The 19,128-nt window shown below is 41.7% G+C and overlaps 1 protein-coding gene across 1 annotated transcript; it reads right to left on the bottom strand.

The window, feature by feature from the left end:
* Nucleotides 1-12,717: 12,717 nt before the first annotated feature.
* LOC112964608 (huntingtin-like) lies at nucleotides 12,718-18,787 on the bottom strand. Its single transcript, XM_026062915.1, has 3 exons — nucleotides 18,271-18,787; nucleotides 15,676-15,723; nucleotides 12,718-14,024 (listed from the first exon to the last, which is right to left on the bottom strand). Exons 1-2 carry the CDS (start codon nucleotides 18,541-18,543, stop codon nucleotides 15,715-15,717), a joined length of 282 nt encoding a protein of 93 aa, XP_025918700.1. The 5' UTR covers nucleotides 18,544-18,787; the 3' UTR covers nucleotides 12,718-14,024; nucleotides 15,676-15,714.
* Nucleotides 18,788-19,128: the final 341 nt, after the last annotated feature.

Genomic DNA, 19,128 nt, shown 5'->3' with positions numbered 1-19,128 from the left:
GGAGGTATGTCTTGTTCTAGAGGGTTGCATAGTCTGTCTGAATTGCTCTAGCTTTATTTTGGATAAGGTATTGCTTGTCCTCCTGCACCTGGCATAAAAACAGCATATATACCATATTTTCCACTCAATGTAATGCAATGGTGCTCACATCTGATATCATCAGATTTGTACTGCCAGGTGATCCAATAACAGATTCTGTATTCGTTACCCTGACTAATATAGCTCTTAAAGGAAGACCTAATCCAAAAATCAACAAAACTCCCCCTGAAGCCAGTAGACCTTGGATCAAGGAAGGGTCTCATCTGCTTTGCCACCCCCCGCCGCCAAATTGGAACAGACTGGAGGACTTAAGTGGTTTTAAAAAAATACTTTATTTCTTAAGAGAACTATTTTAAATTCTTCTTCTCCTGCAAAACATTGTAAAAGTGACTTTCCCACAAACAGAGCATAGCATTAACCATTATGAAAGCACATTTTATATTTAACGATACCACATCTTAAAGGAGTTTTAAACTGATACATCTATAATATTTTTTAAAGTATTATAGTTTCTAAAGAAAGAAAAATTTGGTGTGGTTATTCTTCTGTTCTTGTATTATCCCTGGGAAGAACAGGGATGGAGCATGTGATGTGATATGATACCTGTTATGAGATCAGCCCCTGGCTTGAGGAAGACCTTGGCCTAAGGTGGACAGCTAATGCATCTGTCAATGGTATCTGCTTAAGCTACAAAATTTAGATGTAGTCTGGGATTTCAAAGGCTTCAAAGTATGTGAGTGTTTGGATCTGGTTTTAGTTTTCGCCTGACTTAATTACAATGATATGTTAGCTCAATCTGCTGATGTTTTTTTTTCCTGGTAGCAAATCTGAATACACTTGTAGTTCTCTTGACAATGATCCTGTTCCCAAACTCATATCCACGATAAAGCATGTGACTGAAGGAAAAAATAAAAGCCTCTCACTAAGCTGTATCTAAGACCTATTCAGAAGTGTATTTTGATTCTTGAGATATGTTTTCCTACATTGTCTTCCAGAAGGTGGGCACCTGCCAGGCCAAGTGGGGCCTGCCTTATCAAGATGGTCATGGAGGCCAGGACGTTTCATATCTCAGGTGAAACTGCATTACCTCATCTTTCCAGATACTCGTTCACCGGCTTACACTCATGCTTCTGGCAACAGGCTCACAACGTGAGACATGCTGAAGTCACAAAAAAGAGTGTAGGTTCCTGTGGGAATAGTTAATGCTGGAAAAACAGTAAGCAGATGTCTGCAACATTTTATATGGGTTCCAGCAAACTCTGCTTCTCTGTGACTTGATGCAGACCCACAGCTCCACATCATTAGATCATAAACCAGCTTGGAGATGGAATGATTCTTTTTTCTTTTTTTTCAGTCCTATATTTGTTCATAAAATGAGGTCACAGTATACACTGGCAATCCTATGTACCAGAGCATGCTGTAATAACTAAGCAGGAACCATTGCGCTATGGTGTTGGGAGGACTAGTGATATCAGTCAAGTTACTCTAAGATTGACTTTTTCTCTGCACAGGCTCTCTAATRGCATAGAAATACTTGGAGTTTAGCATTTGTTGAAGTAAATCTTACTTAGACAGTGGTTTTATTACATTGTGCATGCTGAGAATGCATTTTTGTGGGGACCAGTAGTGTTTGGAAGCAGACTTGAGTAACAGCAAAACAGTGCATTTCTCTTGGGGAGACAAGGCTGTAGCTAATTGACTTTTGACTTTCAGCCGTGGTAAAGAAAAAGCCCTGCTCTTGGAGGAAGGAGAATTACAGTTGCCCAATAGAAGGTAAAACAGTAGAGCAAAAGTAACAGGTTCAAAAGAGAGTTCTAGTTTGCTTTCTTGACCACAGGGGCATGGAGCCTTAGAWCTGAGGGTTGAAAAGTGCAAGGGGAAAAATTAAGACAATTTAAGTAATATAGCAGGCATATTGGACACAGTGAATAAGGAGATTATTGAATGATGGTAGTACAGACTGCTTAACCAAAAATTGGCTGCAATATTGAGTCTCATTTTCTCCACCTGTCCTCCTTACTCCCGCTGTATCTCACCTCTGAGATTTGCATTAGGTCAACAGTATTTCCATTTTTTCTTTGCTGATTAGAGCTATGGAGCTGATTGAAGATAGATTTATCTAATTATTTATTTAATAATTTATTTAAAAAAAATAAGCCCTGTTTTTAACAAGGTCCCAAGCTGCTTAGTTAGGAATATCGATGAGTGAAAAGGAAAACAAAAGAGCAGCAGAGGAGGTAAAAGGTCTCTTAGTTTGAGGGCCAAGTTAGGAGATGGGAATCTGGAACAGAGCAGGAGGCTGGTGAGAAGAATCGGGACCCAGGATGGGTGGATGGGGAGGAATGGAGGACACGCACAACCCTACAGTGAGCACGAGTATGAGGAGTAACAGAAAATGAAAGGCAAATTCATCACACTCAAAGGTACAGTGAAAAGAGAAGGTGAGAGGACATCTAGAGCCTCAGGCAGAGGGAGGACAGTGGAGGATGCTGGTATAGGGAGCTGGGGCACACAGAGGCTCTGGTGTATGATGCAAGGAGACAGGAGTAGGAAAGCAAGTGCATGATGAAGGCTCCAGCTCTAAGGCTGGAGAAAAAAAGTTCATGGGTGTTTCATTTAGACAGAGCTAACCTGAGTCATAGYAAAAACAAATTTTAAAAATTAAGGCATCAATAAACAATGGAGGAGCAAAGAAACAAACTGTGTGGGGACTAAGTGTAAGGAATAGAAAACTCAGAAAAACTTTAGAAGAAAAATTCTTCAGATTTAATAAATAATTCTGTACTGTAGGCCTGTATTGACAAAGAGCTTATGGTGTCCTTGAAAGGTGCCTTCTCAGACGGTGTCTCCTCCTTATCATTAAGAAATAGGGGTAGGTTAATTAAACCCCTCCAATTTAGTCTAAAAATGTTTTGTTTAATCTGAAAAATATTCTTTTTATTTTTTTGAGAACAAAAAGTCAGCTCAAACAGATGGAAAGTGTGTTTCCTTTAATCTTTTGGTTTGCTTAAAGAGCTGACAGATCAGCCTGAGGCTCAGACACAAGGGTTGCAGCGACTCCACCAGTTGCTGTCCCAGGGCCTTYTAAAACACACCTCTTTGCACAGGGCAGATGAAGAGCTCACACAGTTCCTGATGGGTGCCACGACTCCACTGTTGCACCATAACTCCCTGACATAGCTTGGAAATGAGTCCAAGGCTTTATTTGTATTGCTCAGCTGAGGATTTGTTCAGCACATCCAAAAGGAATGACAGCGCTGTTCCTACCAAAGCACTGCTTCTAATCCAGTCCTGAGGACTGCTCTAAATTATGCTGGTTTATAGTACAGACCCTGATGCCAAGAGGCATATTTTCAGCAGTGCATGCACTAACTGTGACCTCTTGCTTTCGGCAGGCACGTCTCTGACACCGGAAAGAGGCCAGAAAAGCAGTGTATAGGGCCAGCTTTGCTGACTCACACAAGCTGCACATCCTGCCACATGGGTGAAATCCTCATCTGACCCGTGACCACCATGAAGGCGGCTTCTCAGGGGCCCCCTCGATCTCTCACTCAGAGTTCCTCAAGCTTGTTTTTATGATATGTAAAGCTTATCAGTTACTGATGGGTGYACATGGTTAAAATCAAACAGCAAAGCTAGCGCATTTTCAAGTTTTCAACTTGAAAGCAAAATGAGTATCGAAATTTAATGGGAAGAAAAAGGATCAGACATAACAGTCTATCAAATTAACCATTTCAAGTATATCATGATATTATCAGCAATTAGCTGGCCAGGACTTCTTACAGTATTCCTCTTTATACTGAAAATACAAATGTTAATTGAATATGACCATACAGGCASATGATGGAAAGAACAGACAGATTCTATGTATACTTGCTCTTGATTTAAGTTGTAAAACTAAAGCACACGCGTGCAAAGATACACACTTCAGTCCTGCTTTCCACTTTGGGCTGCTCTAACTCACCATTTCCATTCTAAATGTTTATTTTGTTTATCGCTTCCAATCTTTTCCCAGGACACATGGTTGTTCTCAAAATGAATTTTCCCCCTTAAAACTCTGCAGTATGTTAGAAATCATTTCTCCAGCCAGGACAATCTGTGTAATAATTTCTGTGTTATGAAAACATACCATCTACTCAAACTTTGTAAAAATCAAAGCACGCATTTGTTATTTGCTCTGTAGTCTGCTGGGAGATCTAAAAGCAATAAATGAAAGACTGTAGTGCCTCAGGAGGATAATGAGAACTTTTATTGCCCAGAAGAGAAAAGTTTATATTGAAACTTAGTAGATACCAATTCTGTGCATGTGAAGATGCATCCTATTTTAAAACTTGATAAATAGTTTTTTGATGGTGGGAAATTTTCCTGGGATACTAGAAWGACATGCACCGAGAGAGCAATCAAAATACACTATGCCTTACAAACTGGCTCTGATCTATTTTTCTGTCCACACTCCAATTATCTAGATTGGTCCAATAACAGATGCCTTGAGTTTACATGATTTCTGGAAGAAAATTCTGGCTGCAACTCTGTGGCACGCTGTCTAAAAAGCAGCTGTCCCTCTCATGAATTTTAGMCTGGGGCTACCATTGTAGTCAGCGCAACTAGGGGCGCAGCACCCGAGGCAGCCAGCTCTCCGCTTCCGTCTCCATTCTACAAGTGGGAAAAGTCTGATGACTACAAGAGATGTTTCTGAATTGTATATATGTAAATGCGGTTTCAGATAAAACAGACACACACAGGCACTTATTTATTTATGCTTAGATCATTTACATTTAAGGCTCGAAAATAAAGCTAGTTTCATATTTACATATGTGTATTTATATATATATATATAAACTTAGCTTTATATAYTGGAGGAGGAAGGAATAAAGGTAGTGCATTAAACTTAGTCATATGCAAGTCTAATCATTGCTGTAGCTGGGTCTGGGGTGACTTGGATTGAATGATCTCATACGCTGGAACTGTTTTGCGAGTAAAAACCTGGCTCTGTAACTCAGAGGTGRACAGCTGCCTTGTCTGCAAAGGATAGAAGAGCAGTGGTTCACCTGCTTCCTGCTTCTGCCTCACTGGAGGCAATGAGATAACTCCGTGGGGAGCTGGAATCACCAGGCTACATAACCAGGATGCTGCCACAGGGCTGTGATACTTAATGCTGGGATTAGCTGAGCTCTCTACCCCCTGCACCTCCCTACCCCATCAGGGACAAGAAGCCTGCAAGCACTCTTCCACTCCTGTACTCTAGCTGGGTACATGCCACGCGTTCAGCTTTCTTGCCTTAGCTCCTCTCTGCAGTACCAGTACTCAGGTGTTTTTTTCAATCAGTATTGGGAAGGTTTAGCATTATTTTACTTCCAAGTCTCGATCAGATATTTTCAGCCCAGCGTTACTGAGGCACAACATGGCCTAGCTATACCAAATGCCTCTTGAGAGGCAGCATGCTACGATCATGAGATGGTTGGTGCACTCTGTCTTGAGAAGAGTCAGCACAGCATCAGAACAAAAATCCAACCATAAGGAGTCACTTGAAAAAGTGAGCCCTTCATTTCTAAATCCCCAAGTGCTAGATCCTACAGTCTGTGCACACCCAAAAATCTCATTAACGATGACAGCAGAAATGGCTGCTTACAGTCCTGAAGTTAGAGTTTCTTCATGTTAAAAGAAAGATGAAATTCCAAGTTTACAGCAGCAAACAAGCTTTTTAATTGCTTTTTTCAGTTGTGGTTTGTGAGACATAGAAAATAACTGCACAAGCATTGGTTAATTTAGAAAAGCTTGTTCTGAAGGGAGATTTTGCAAAATGTGAGAAATAATAAAACGGAGCCGTTTTTACATTGTGCCAGAAAAACTCCAAATTAACAGGAAAAGTCTGGCTCCAAGCTGGACCACCAAAATAGAAACTAAAAATAGTGCTCCAAATACAACCCCTTAAATTGGTTCATATCAATGTGGTTATCCTGTAAGTAAAAAATGAGAAATGATTTAAAGTTTCTGATTTAATAATGCTTTAAAGATCCCACTTGTATTATAAACCATCTACATTAATGAAAAAGCCAAGACTTGTTTCTTTGTCAGCACATGTACCTTTAAGCATTAACAAATTGCATGTAATTAATTATGGCAAGACAATTATAATGTATTTCTAAGGCTTTGCAGTAAAGCAAGTAGAATTTTTGTGCAAAGATAATTCCTACATTAATCGATTTTCCTTTCATGGATTAAAAAGGAGCAAAAGCATCTTCAACAATCATGTCGGGTTTTTCAGTACCTGTTCTATGGAAACTGTTGTTTTTCCTGAAAAAAACATTTTATGGTGCTGCAACTGGTTAAAAATAACATCTTCAACAATGAAAACACTGAACTGGAAATGCTTTTTTAAGTAAATAAATGTACTCAGGTGTGATGCTGAACATAAGAGGCCTATCTGCTGAGAAAAATTGGAGTAATCTTTATGTAGTTGCTGTAGGAGCAGCTTCACTTCAAACAAAATGAGTTCAAAGACATTTTTTGGCATAACTCTGAATCTAAGGTCATGTGGATAATTATTTTTTTTTTTAGTAACATGCAAAGTAGAAGCTTGTATCGCAGAGAAGAGCATGTTGTCTCAGAGGACAGGAGACACATAGCAGGAGCAAAATAAACTAGACAATACGGAAGTCCAGTGTCTCTTACCCATTATCTGGCAGAGGTATTTAGAGATGTTGAAAGAACCTGCATCCAGAAGAAATTAGAAAAAATACTAGAATATTTGGAAGTTATACAGACTAATTAGTCCATCTTTAAAATAAATTTTGGGACACTTGAGAGGGCCCTAGCCAAACAGGTTGACTGTGCCTAACAACAGCAGATAAAACCTAGCATAAACAAAATCAAAGTAGCCCACATGGAAGGTAAACCATGAGTAYATCTTAGAGGGGTCTAAACAGTTTCTGCTCAGGGCATCACCACTGAGTGCTTCTTGGAAACTTTTAGACAAACAGATGATATTCTAGCACAAAGACTGGAGTAGAAACTGTGATAGAAAATACCATAGTGAAAAAGTATTTATACGCAGCACTTGAAAATGTGACCCGTACAATGCATCTTTACTTTCTCATTTCTGAGCTGTCTCTCAGTATTGACTGTCTTCAGCATGACACGCAGCAAAATCCAACAGACTTTGCTATTTCCTTACTGTTTGAAAAGGGCTTCCAAGCAAATAGTAGGCATATTTCCTGCAGGCACTGTCAACTGTGTTCTCTCTCAAGGCCTTGTGAAGCTCCATAGTCACCATTTCCAACATCCACGTGCAAATTTGTAAGATTCTGCTTCTTTAGAAGTCAGTTAAGTTCCTGCCTCTGCCATCAGCTTCCTAAGCAACGTGAGCCCTCCACTACAACACAGCCATGGCACAACTCCAGGTCATTTTCTATACCATTCCCACCAGCCACAGTTGCAATACCTTTTTCCAAACACTGCTAGCAACTGTGCTAGCACAACTCTGAACTCCACTGCCCTGGCATGGAGGCATGGCGGGTAGCGAACAGATCCTTCCTCCTGTCGAATCCTCCACAGCAGGCACTCCATAAAGGCAAGGATGGAAAGCAGACAATCTATAGCCATCCTGTAACATCCTCCCTTTTCCAGAGTGCTGCGTGTTGTGCATGTTTACTTCCCCCAAGTCCTTACAGGGGACATCATGGGTGAAGGTCATCTAACTAAATATTAGACACCTCTCTCATCCGTAGATACCTAAAATTGCTCACTCTTCTTCACTAGACTAGCAGGGTATTTCTGGCTTTTGACTCTGGTCCTGCCTATTTACAAAGAGTGCAGCAAGAAAAGGGAAGGATCAGGTAAATGGAAGTCCGTACAACTTCTTTAAGTGAGTAACTCTAGCTTTCAGGTTGATGTCTGAAATCACTCTCCTTTAGGAATGGCATTTTTCCTCACACATAGGGAAGGGAAGGAAGAACAGAAGAACAGGCCCTTTGCTTGTTGTTCGTAAAGTAATTAATAAGCACTCTGGAAACCTGTGGTGGAGTTTCACAGGCATTGTAACAGTGATCCAGAAGTTGATTTCATTGTCAATAAAATAATGCTGCACTTTGAGCAAAGCAACACACAAAGCTGTCCAGAGCTAACTTTTCAAAGCTTAGGTCCAGTATTTGTCACATTTTAATTTTTAAACCAAAAGATCGCCACATCAAACACATCCACAAGCTCAAGGCAACATCCCAATCTCAAACAAGTCACTTCTGCATTCTGAAAAAGAGGCAAAGTATGGTTTGGTTTTTTTTGTGTGGCTTGTGAGGTTAGGCAATAGAATCAACCATCTCACCAGGACATATTTTGTCAAATTCTTTTCTCCTCCTACCACAGCAAAAAATCAACCCACGCCCAAGCCACACTGTGACGACACATAGATCATGTTGTTATGAACCGCTAGGGGCAACACAAACTACAGCAATAAGCACATTTACCTTTCCTGGGCCTCCATCACTGTGAAATGTTATGTATTAAGCTGTAACCACCATTGCCTGGACTAAGCTTAGTGACATTCCCTACAATTTTCCTACACTTGTGAGGAAATGTCTCTGCCAGCCCTTCTCATCTGGCTGTTGACTGTCTTGAACAATTCCCTCTCCTAGCAGCTTCACAGAACGAAATGTCAGGAGCGAAGCTGCAGGCACACTAATATATGCCAAAAAAAAAAAAAAACCCACAAAGAAGATTTTCTCAGTTTCCATGCTCTACTCATCCAGAGACTATGGGCTGGACAGATCAAGAGCAGCAAAAAGCCAGCGTGTATCTTGTAGACCAASAGGTCAGTTGTTGTGAATTGCTCTGGAATCAGGTGACCTGAACTCTTGTTCTCAGCTTAACTTYGTGAACTCCATTTTAACACCTTCCTAATGCAAGAGACAGGTAAAGAGTATGTTTGTCGAATCCTCTCCCTTCAGATGTAAAATAATGACTGAAATTATATATACTTGTGAGTAATAAGAGACCCACAAGCAACTTGCACTGCTCTCAACAATGCAACAGTGTTGCAACACCCTCAAAGAAGTCCAGCCTTTCAATGTTCTCAGCATGGACAAAAAGATTCCAATGGTTTTAAATGCTTGTAAACAAAGCCACAAAACTTTAAATAATCTTTACGCACTGATAAGTTGTGTTGTTCTCTACCTTGTTTTTATTGAAAGATTCAATTTTATTCCTTTTCATTTGCATGCAATCGAAACGTTTAAAATACAAAATGCATGTTTTGGGAAATGGTACATACCAAATACCACCCACTCTCCCCTCACAAAGCATTTGCAACAATTTTATACGTTATTATTCAGCATTCCAGTTGCACAATGAAACTGCTTTTTGTGTCTTTTTTAAAAGTGCATTAAGACACAACAACAAGGGCGAACTTTTAAGCTCCCTCCCTCAGCTGCACAGCTCTGTAAGCAGTGCCATGAAGGGCCCTTGAACTGCCCTGGCGGGTCGACATCACAAGCAGCCTGCCCAGCTTCACCCGCTGCCCAGTGCTCCTTTTCCTGCTCATATATTGGCCTACAAAGTGCATGCAGCCATAACGACACCTCTGGTACCAAATCTCACCAGGAGACCTTATGCATAGCTTTTCCACTGGCTAATACCACATTAAGCTCTGTAGTTGAACCTTCTCTTCCTAGTGGGAAAGCAAAGGACAGATTGGGTCCTCTGGAGTCACGTTTTAGCCCTTCAGTACCATCAAATTTAATGTACGCGTTTTGGAAAATCCCCATGTTCTTGAAGATGTAAACAGTCATTCATTTCTCCTAACAATACAATTTAATGCCAGTGAGATCTCTTCTGTGATCCACCAGTAACTGATAACAAGGTCACTTACCTGGCTTGGGAGACTTTGGTGAGGAAGCAAGGACAAGAAAAATGGCATGAAAAAAAAAAAAAAAGGAAAACAATGTTTCTCCTCTCTTTCCACAGCACTTTGAGAAACCTATTGCTTCAAATTCCTCTCTCGTTATCTCCATAGTCACATGAAGTGCAGCAAGATACACGCCTGCACTCTGTAATTGAAAGCACGCTCATTAGAGATTTTACAGTGCTGAACTCTATTTTATTGACAAGAATCCACAGTTGCAAACATTTCTAAGAACCTCTGTTCTATTAGGTGGCTATTGTATAAACTTTATTTCTCAGCTTTACTTTAAGGGGGAAAAAAAATACATTTATCTTTCACCCTTAGCACTGCATGGATCATCCGTGGGAGACGTATATGGTAGGGACACTCCCACATGTACTAATGGTATCTCTTTCTTGCAAATACTGGCATGAATTACATTTGACTGTTACAGAGCGAATAAGCCAGGGGAGGTGAGGGAGCTATGGTGGAAGATAAAGGACAGAACACCAAATCAGAGGGTGAGGAGTTCAGCCAAGGGAGATAGGCACTCTTGGTCTACAATATCCAGTTCCTGCCTCTGTTTACGCCAGGGACGCCTATAGTGGAAGACAGAGTCCAGGTTGTCCACCATCATGTTGTCTTGCAGCTTTTAGACGATAGCCCCATTGACTAAAACCAGCACACCCAACTTTTTAACTGTCTGAAATTGCCTTTGCAGAACAACCCATCATACAATAACAGATTGAGACTTCATATGCAAATAAACTTATCAAGTTATCCTAAATGGGGCATTTCTGAACACTTTGGACCACATCACTAGTGCAGACAGTGCTTATAAGGTCTAAAGAAACTGTGAAGCATATTTTTGTTATTAAGCAGGCATTTCTGACTTCAGATCATTGGGACTCTGTCACTTAAGTGGCAACTGATATTCTCTACATCCATTGATGCAGGTATAGATCCAATAATAGTATTATGTGATTCAGAAAATAAAAAACTTTATCCAAATACAATCAAAGTTTTAGACTTTGTGCAGAACCAAAAAGAAGAATTTAGCTAAACAGTGACTAAATTAAGCAGAAAGGATTTTATAGCTACAAATGTTTGCAATTAAAAAAAAATCAAATAAAACAGATTTTGTTTAGATGTAAACATTCTCCTACTGCCTTGGAAATACTAACACAGCAATACTGTATTGAGACATAGGAAGAAGAAAGTGCTCTTTAAAGTAAAGAAAGCAGCTGCAACCACCAAAAAAGGTAAAAGCACTTCCTGAAATATTTGAAGTTTACTAATATTTAAGATATTGTAAATGTTTTGTTTTTCAAACCTCAGCTGCCATTTAGCTGACTGCCCAGTAAACTGTCATACTGCAGAGATGTCAATTGCTTTTGACAAATATCCCAGGAAAAACCTGAACAAATGAACAAAAGAGTGCTGGACCCAGGAGATTATATGCATAAAATGAAGTGTGCTGTACTGGACTAATGCACATTGAACTTTGTAATAGTGAGATTCAAACTAGAGAGGGAAAGTAAGATCTAGCTTTATAACTTTTCTAGCCTAGTTTTCAGGCACATGATTTCTTGTTAAAGAGAACTGCCAAAAGCACTCATATAGACATTATAAATTGTTGCAGTCCCTGTAAACCAGATGACAAAAAAAAAAAAAAAAAAAAGGTAACTCCACTTCGCCACATTTCCACAAAATGTAGGCTGTTAGCACTGACTCACATCCCTCCCCTCAAAGCTTACAAAAGTTGCTGGGTTTTTAGTTTTGATCTTACTACGGGAGTGGACAGAACGACCTGTTTCCAGTTTCACCAGCTTCTCAAAAACACATGAGCCCTGCAGGCAGCCTGGAAGCTTCCCCTACACACTCTGTCCAGGAACAGTTAACAGCATATTAAACTTCATGCTGGACTATACTAATTTGGCAGAACTACACCAGCGTGAAAACTTCTGTACAYGCAGACAATCTGATCAGACATTGTCTGATCTTAAGGCTGGCCCTCAGAACACATTTGCTGTGTTCACCAGATTTTGATACAGGAGCAGAACACAGTTGATGGGATACTGAGAGAGAGAAAGATGGGATAGTAGCAGCTTAGGCTTAAATTGGAAGCCACATTCAGAAACTGGCAGGATCTCACCAGACCTCAGAAGCAATACTTTTGCTCAACTGCAGCCTTTAGATGCGAGAGGCTACCTTATGTGCAACATATTCTGTTATCATCTTATCTTTAAGGCACATCATTTACAAGCAAGGCCAGAAGAATATTAACAGTCTCATTTTTCAGATGTTCTACTTGGTTGCAGCAGTTAAGTTAAAATATTTGGAAGTTAGAAATCCCCTTTGACTCTACCTTTGCTGAAGCCTGACTCTTAACTCCCTGGYCATGTCAGCTTGCTCTAACAAGGACTTATATATTTCAGTCTCATCCCTTTTTAAGTTGGAACATGTTTTGAGTTGTCAGAGTCACACTGCATCTGGCACTTTTCTTATTTTCCCTGTTTTTAATTTGCCCTTTGTAGTAGCAATGCATATCAACCCAGCACATGGAATAGCATATCTGTGAAAGCAAATCTGCTGTCTTGCTAGCAATCTGTAACAGTGAACTTATCTGAAGAAAAATATTGCGCACCGCTTGATTCTAGTCAACTGATAGAAAACTAATTTTCCATAACATACTGCCCTTCCCCACCCCCCAGCCCCCCAAGCAAATCAGCTCCCATGCATTTTAGAAGTATCCCCAACTGGAAATTCCATCAGACTTGGTGAAAAACTTTGCTGCAACTTAGTGTAGATGATCAACATTTTTTATTTTTGAGAAAACAATATGAAATTGCAATAACACTGAAGAGAGAACATCCTACGACTTACAGAAATAATCAGGATTAAAAAAAAAAAAAATGTAGATCACTGATTTCCACTACAGATCACAGTTATCGTAYGAATAAAAGAATCATGGTTCATTTCCACTCTAAGCCTCTCACCTACAGTGTGGTATATCTTCACTCATCACATAGTTAAACGGTTATCCTCAATGTCTGCTTTCAGAGAGCTTGCACCTTCATTAACTCCATTCTGTCTGTCACAGTATGYACGTGACAGCAAGCTTAGCTTATAACCGCCAAAACGAATCTACTCATAAATCAACGATGAACAGAGGATATGTAATTCTGCACCACTCTTTCAACACAACCAGCACATCTACGCAACAAGGACGTGGCAACTTCAGTAGCTGCAAGGGCAAGATTCATCCAAYGACATTGACATACGCAAATCCACTCAGTAACTAACTTTGAAAAAGAAGAAACCCATTGAAGTTGAACACTTTCAATGATAAATTAAGAGCCAAAGAAATTTCATGCAGAAACTTGCAGCACAACAGTGAGTGGGAAAGCACATGTGCTTCCAAAGCAGGGAAGCACAAGTACCGCAGTGACTGGGTGGCTCAAAGACAGTGACAAAGGCCGTTTGTGAAGAAGAGGGAAGAGAAGGAAGRAAGAAAACAAAACAAAACAAAAAAAAGAGCAAGAGAGGAAGTCCCACATTTCTCAAAAACACCACTGCTAATAATTTGAAAAGTGAGTTTCTTTATGAAAGCAGGCGGCAGTGTTAAAGCAGCCACTGACATTAGAGAGCAAAGCAGAACCCTGGCAATTGTCTACAGCAGACAAAGATGACAGGGTGGTCCAGTCTAACATCAGCAGCCACAGGGAAACTGGGAGGTGACAGAGTGCCAGGAAGGGCACCAGACTGTGTGAAGACTAGAAAGTAACAAACAAACCCAGAAAATTCTTGGCAGAAGGACTCAGCAAAGAACATTAGGAAGTGTTTCAGACTCCAGCTGGGTATACTACTCCCAAACAGGACAGGAAACCCGAAACTGTTGCCACTTTGCATCTGGGAGTCAGAAGGTTAAGCCCTGCACTTGTGCAACTCATCACTGGGACTGAGGAGACCAGTGCCTACTCATCCCTTCTTCCCCCGCTCCCCCCGTATCCTGTCACTATTACAGAATTTCCTCAGGAGATGCCTGTGATGATTAATCTGTAGCAACGACGGTGAAGAGACACAGCTTGGACTACTGAAGAACAGAATTCTGATGAAGAAAACAGGACAAGAGAAAGACGGTATGAGTGATCTGATACTGAGCTTCAGCACCTGTTCAACAACGAAAGACATTTTTATTACTTGCACTTCCACCTGTAAATTGCTCTGTATTCTACCCTATCGATTGCAAATATCTCAGTATTCACTGGATCAGAGWCCCAGTTTTGGGGCCATAAAAATACTGGTAATTTGATACAGCAGGCATTACATTTTCAGTTCCAAGACAGATTAAGGCCTGATACCTACCGTTGTCTAAATGACTGGCAAAGATGAATGAGCTACGACAACTACAGTTAAAATATTATCAAGCCTTTACAGAAAATACTGAAGGCCCATTTCAAAGGCCTATTTGTTTTCTGTTGATGGTTAAGATTCTGTTGCGCTTTCATAACTGAAAAACAAAAGCTTTTGAAAAGGTCAGCTGATGGAAAAAAGTAATTATGAAATGGGAAGTGGCAATATAAGAACAAGCAGGGGAGAAAAGGCTAAGATTAAGAACAGCATTTATATATAAAATTTATTTAGGTGAAGTCACAAACATTTTAATATCAATTTACAAACACTTCATGTTATGTGTATTATTGAAACCATCAAGAAAAGGGAAAGGAGAGCAGATAATGGCAGTCTTTTTCCTGAAACTAAACGCATGCGCTTACCATCATGCGTGTTACTGGATCATAGTATTACCTTGATCATACTCCCTAGTATGCAAGGGGAAAGGAAAAGAAAACAAAATACTGAGAAGTTGTAAAATGATTAAACCATGAACCAGCCAGCCTGATTTTCATGAGCACCAGACTACAAAGGTTAGTCTGATGCTCAGGATGGATTCTACGAGGATAAAAACAGAAGAATAATTTAGGTCAATATCATACTTGGCCAAGAACTCTGTAATGCACAGTTGGGCTACAACTGACTTCTGGCTATGACAGCAATGGTTAATGCATTTTTCAGAGAAGAGTGTAGAGGCAATATTGAGCCTCACAGAATAATTCTGTCAACAACTTGAGATATACCAAATGTAGGATACTGTTTCAAGTCAGAGATACATTTACGTTGAAGATATTCTCAATGAAATGGTAAAATTAACAGCTGTAACAAGACAAGTTACGATTTATTTTTTTGAACAGATATAATACATAGATTTTTGAAGTGTCCGGTTGTGATCTGCAAAGATCCAGGATTGCACACAAGTTTGCTCAAATAAGAAGGGTTAATCTGCGCATTAAATTGCCTTATACTTTCAAAGTAGTATTTTAGGGTAGGGTTCTCCTCCGGGAGACTGTCCTGACCTCATTCAACCAATGTTCAATTTATTCACCTTCCTGAATCTTTGCCCTCTTTGGATAGTCTGTGACAAGTGCTGCGCTGCAGGAATTCCTGTTTTCCAGCAAACTGGCTTGCTCTGCAGGTTTGTAGTCCATTGTTACAATTGATGATTGGGTAAAATGAATTTCCTATGTCTTCTCTAGCACAGCTTGCAATGCAACAGAAGCAGAGGTAAAAGAATGCACTAGAATACCAGAGCTCCACTTAAACACCAACGGAGTCAGGCTGTTGGCACCAATAAGAAATTCTGTATTTAACAAATCTGCAAATATTTAAAGTCCAAAGTTAGTTAGTTTTATATATAAACTCACCCACTTAGTCTGACTGCCCTTCCAGCTGGCCTTCTGTTTTCATGGTGTCTGAAAAAAAAAGAAAAAAAGAAACTGAGAATTGCCTGAAGTTAAGCGAGACATAAATTTGCAGGAATGAGCCTCAGCTATCTTACGTATGTGCTGATTATTGCATTCAATCTGAAACCAGGGTTTCTCACTTCATTCTGTGCAAACAAAGTCATAGATCTTTATTGCTTCCTTAGAAAGGACAGCCAGACTCTAACACATTGCTTTGCTTTTCTTGATGTTTTTTGTTGTTGTTCCGATTGACCTTCTGTAGAACTGCAGAACTAGAGAGACACAGGCTCTTACAATATGCTGAAATTTAAGGAGCCTTCAATTGAGAGAGAGGAAATTGAGTCAGATTGCCTAATGCTGTCCTCTGATTTTATGAGAGAGGAAAAGAAAAATCAATTTAAACAAACAATCTAGAAGAAAAAAGGTCTCTGTAAAACATCTCTTCCTCTTGATCATATGAAAGTGGAAAAACTTAGGTTCTAGTCATAGCCTACTGAGTATAAAAGCCTGTTCTCTCCCATTTTAAATCTCTAGTTCTTATTCTCAAACAGCAAAGTCACAGCTTGGCGGGGGGGGGGGAAGGGGGGAGAACAGGTCACCTTTAGAAGAGCAACATTTCCTTGCTGCTACCTTGCCAATGATAACCTCATGCTTTATCCTAGGCCACATGTACATTTAACAGCTGCTCAGACAATTATTTCAGTTAAGGACATTTTTCTTTTTTAAACAGTTATAAAATACAATGTAAGTGATATCAGTAAAAACTGCTCTATATTAATGGAAAGGTAGTGAATCCACATTGAACAAGTACATAGCTTTTACTTTTATTGTGCTTCTAAAGCACTACAATTTTTATATTCAGATAAACCATTAAACTAAGTTTATTTTGGTATTTTATAAATTATCTAGTTAAAAATAAACACACAGAACTTTTCTTCAAGCAGCTCTGGTTGCTTCTTTCAGACATGGGGAAAATCTATCCTACTACTTAAATCAGTTGGAAATTTTCCATTAAACCACTGAGGATCAAGACCTTTAGTGCCTAAGCAGACAACCATCCAAAGGTCTGTACTGTCAGAACAGCTATCATGAAAGTTACAAGTCTGGTTAACATTACAAGCTGAAGATCCAGTCTCAGATGCGATGTATGAGACATTGCCCGTCTGGTGCTCACGTAAAATCTGTAGTAAAATGAAAACTGACCTGTTGTTCTTGAGAAYGGAGAAATCTAAACAGAGATATCAGAACAAATTACATAAAGCTAGAATATCAGTCACAGAACGCACCAAAACTATAATGCCTGCACTGGGAGCTATTATAGCACTCATTATATGGTGCCCGTTTCCATTCTTTTTTGCAGGTGGGCTMAGAAAAGCCAATTTTGATAGGTACAAAAGTCAAGATTTGGTGTGACACAGGAAACACTTGCAGATCCCCTGAAAAAGCCCTCTCTTTTCAGATCAAACTAATGCAGTCCAACAACTTAACCACTCCTCTGTGCTGACATTCACTGTGAAGTACAGTATCTGATGGGATAGCAAAAGTCTTTCAGGAATGCAAAGATTCTTCAGCTTTCTATGATCCTAAAATATTACTTAAAAATAAATAGAGCCAATATAAGTGGATCTTTCAAGCATCATTCAGATGGCATGAAAATCACCATTTAGCGTTCAGCACTTTTTACACTGGGGATTTGATAGATTACAGCCACCAGTATATGAGAAACACTGCAATCCCTAATACAGACAGGCAGCTATTTGTATCAGTGGAGCTCGCTGTCACTGCTCAAGCAGTGGAAATAGATCTGCCTGTGTACATTAGGGGTTACGCCAATCCAGTGACACTTRATGCCTGTAATAAAAGCAAATCCTTAATGTACACAAGATCTTCCCTGCTTCCCCTAATCACACCCATCATCCTTTCCCACAAAATAGGCCAGAACCTACAGATCAAATCTACTGAGTCCCAAAGTAGACATAAATCTTCAAATCATAGTAAATTTGCAAGCTGCGGCCATCCAAATTGAAGTTTGTCGTTATTTACATCAATTTTTCTGGCCTCCCACAAGGCCTGCAATTACCAAATGCTCCCAGAGTAACAGGGAAGTGTGTCCTCTTTGTCTTACATATGGATGATTCTGCTGCTGAGAAAGTTTAGTTCTTTTTAAGACAACTCAAAGAAAAAGGAAAAAAAAACTCTTTCTTCTGATGTCTTAAGGAAGATGCAACTATCTACTGGGGGAGGGAATTATCTGGTTTCCTAATTTTTTGATGGCTAGAACAAAAGAATACAAACACCTATTTTCTGAGGGAGCACCCTTTTCTCCGGGGACGCCCACACCTCCCAACCACGGCCAGTCAGACACAGGTGCCATGCTGGGGCAGGTACGGTGCTGGGCCTCGCGAAATGCCCTCCGGTTTGCGTGGGCCAGTGCGGCGACAGGGGAGCAGCCGAGCAGCTTGCAGGCATCCCCCAAGTGTGCCCGCCTGGCTTCCTCACCCCCTCCGAGGGGGCACCGGGGAAACGCGCGCTGCCACGGCTGCAGGCCCATCACACCTGGCTTTTCTCCTCCTGCTTGGGACTCTGGGGTGGCTGCGGGGCTGGCGGGGGCGGCGGCGGGGCCTGCTGCTCGCTCTCGGCATGCTGATGCCTGCTGATGAGCGACTTGAGGGGTGCCATCCACTTCATCCACAGGTCCAGGTCCACGTCGCCCCATGGCAGGGTCGGGTCCTTGGCTGCCCGCCGCCGGAAGTCCTCGTCGTAGCTCATCCACGAGGTGCCCCCGTAAGTGGCGTGCAGCTTGCGGATGGTGTCCAGGTACTTGAACATGGCCCCGCAGCGGGCCGGGTGCTTCTCGCACAGCACGCTGGCATACACCAGAAAGGCAGAGACCCACTGGTCCAGCGTGTCCCCCGGGCGCGGGCCGCGCTCGGGGGCCAGCTCTGTGTGGAGCAAGGAGAAGAGGTCAATGAACTCCCCCCGCCAGATCCGCTCCTTGGTGGCCTTGGCCAGCTGGTAGCCCAGCGGCCGCCGCAGCCCCACGTAGGGGGTGGCCGCCGCCTCCGCCGCCGCCGCCGCCCGCGCCGAGCCCTCGGCGCCCGGCTGGAGCCGCAGCACGGCCAGGGCGGCCGGCGCGCAGCCGGGCAGGTCGCTGCCCTCCCGCCGCGGCGCCGGCTGGGCCGCCGCCGGCACCTGGAGCAGCGAGGGCGCCGCCCAGGGCGGGGAGCCGCCTCTAGGCCCGGCCGCCGCCGCCAGCGCCTCTAGGCCCGGGAGGCCGAGCCGCGAGCCGGGCGCCACCGCTCCGAGGACCCATCGGGTCTCGGCGACCCCGCTGCGGTCGCGGGGGCTCCGCGACCTCCCCTCCTCTCTGCGCCCGGCGAGGGCCGTGCCCAGCGTCAGGGGGCCCGCGGTTCC

Source organism: Apteryx rowi, unplaced genomic scaffold (assembly GCF_003343035.1).
Source record: "Apteryx rowi isolate R43461 unplaced genomic scaffold, aptRow1 scaffold_196, whole genome shotgun sequence".
Lineage (NCBI taxonomy): Eukaryota > Metazoa > Chordata > Aves > Apterygiformes > Apterygidae > Apteryx > Apteryx rowi.
The sequence above is the reverse complement of the archived record's forward strand: the minus strand, read 5'-3'. Positions and strand labels throughout refer to the sequence as shown.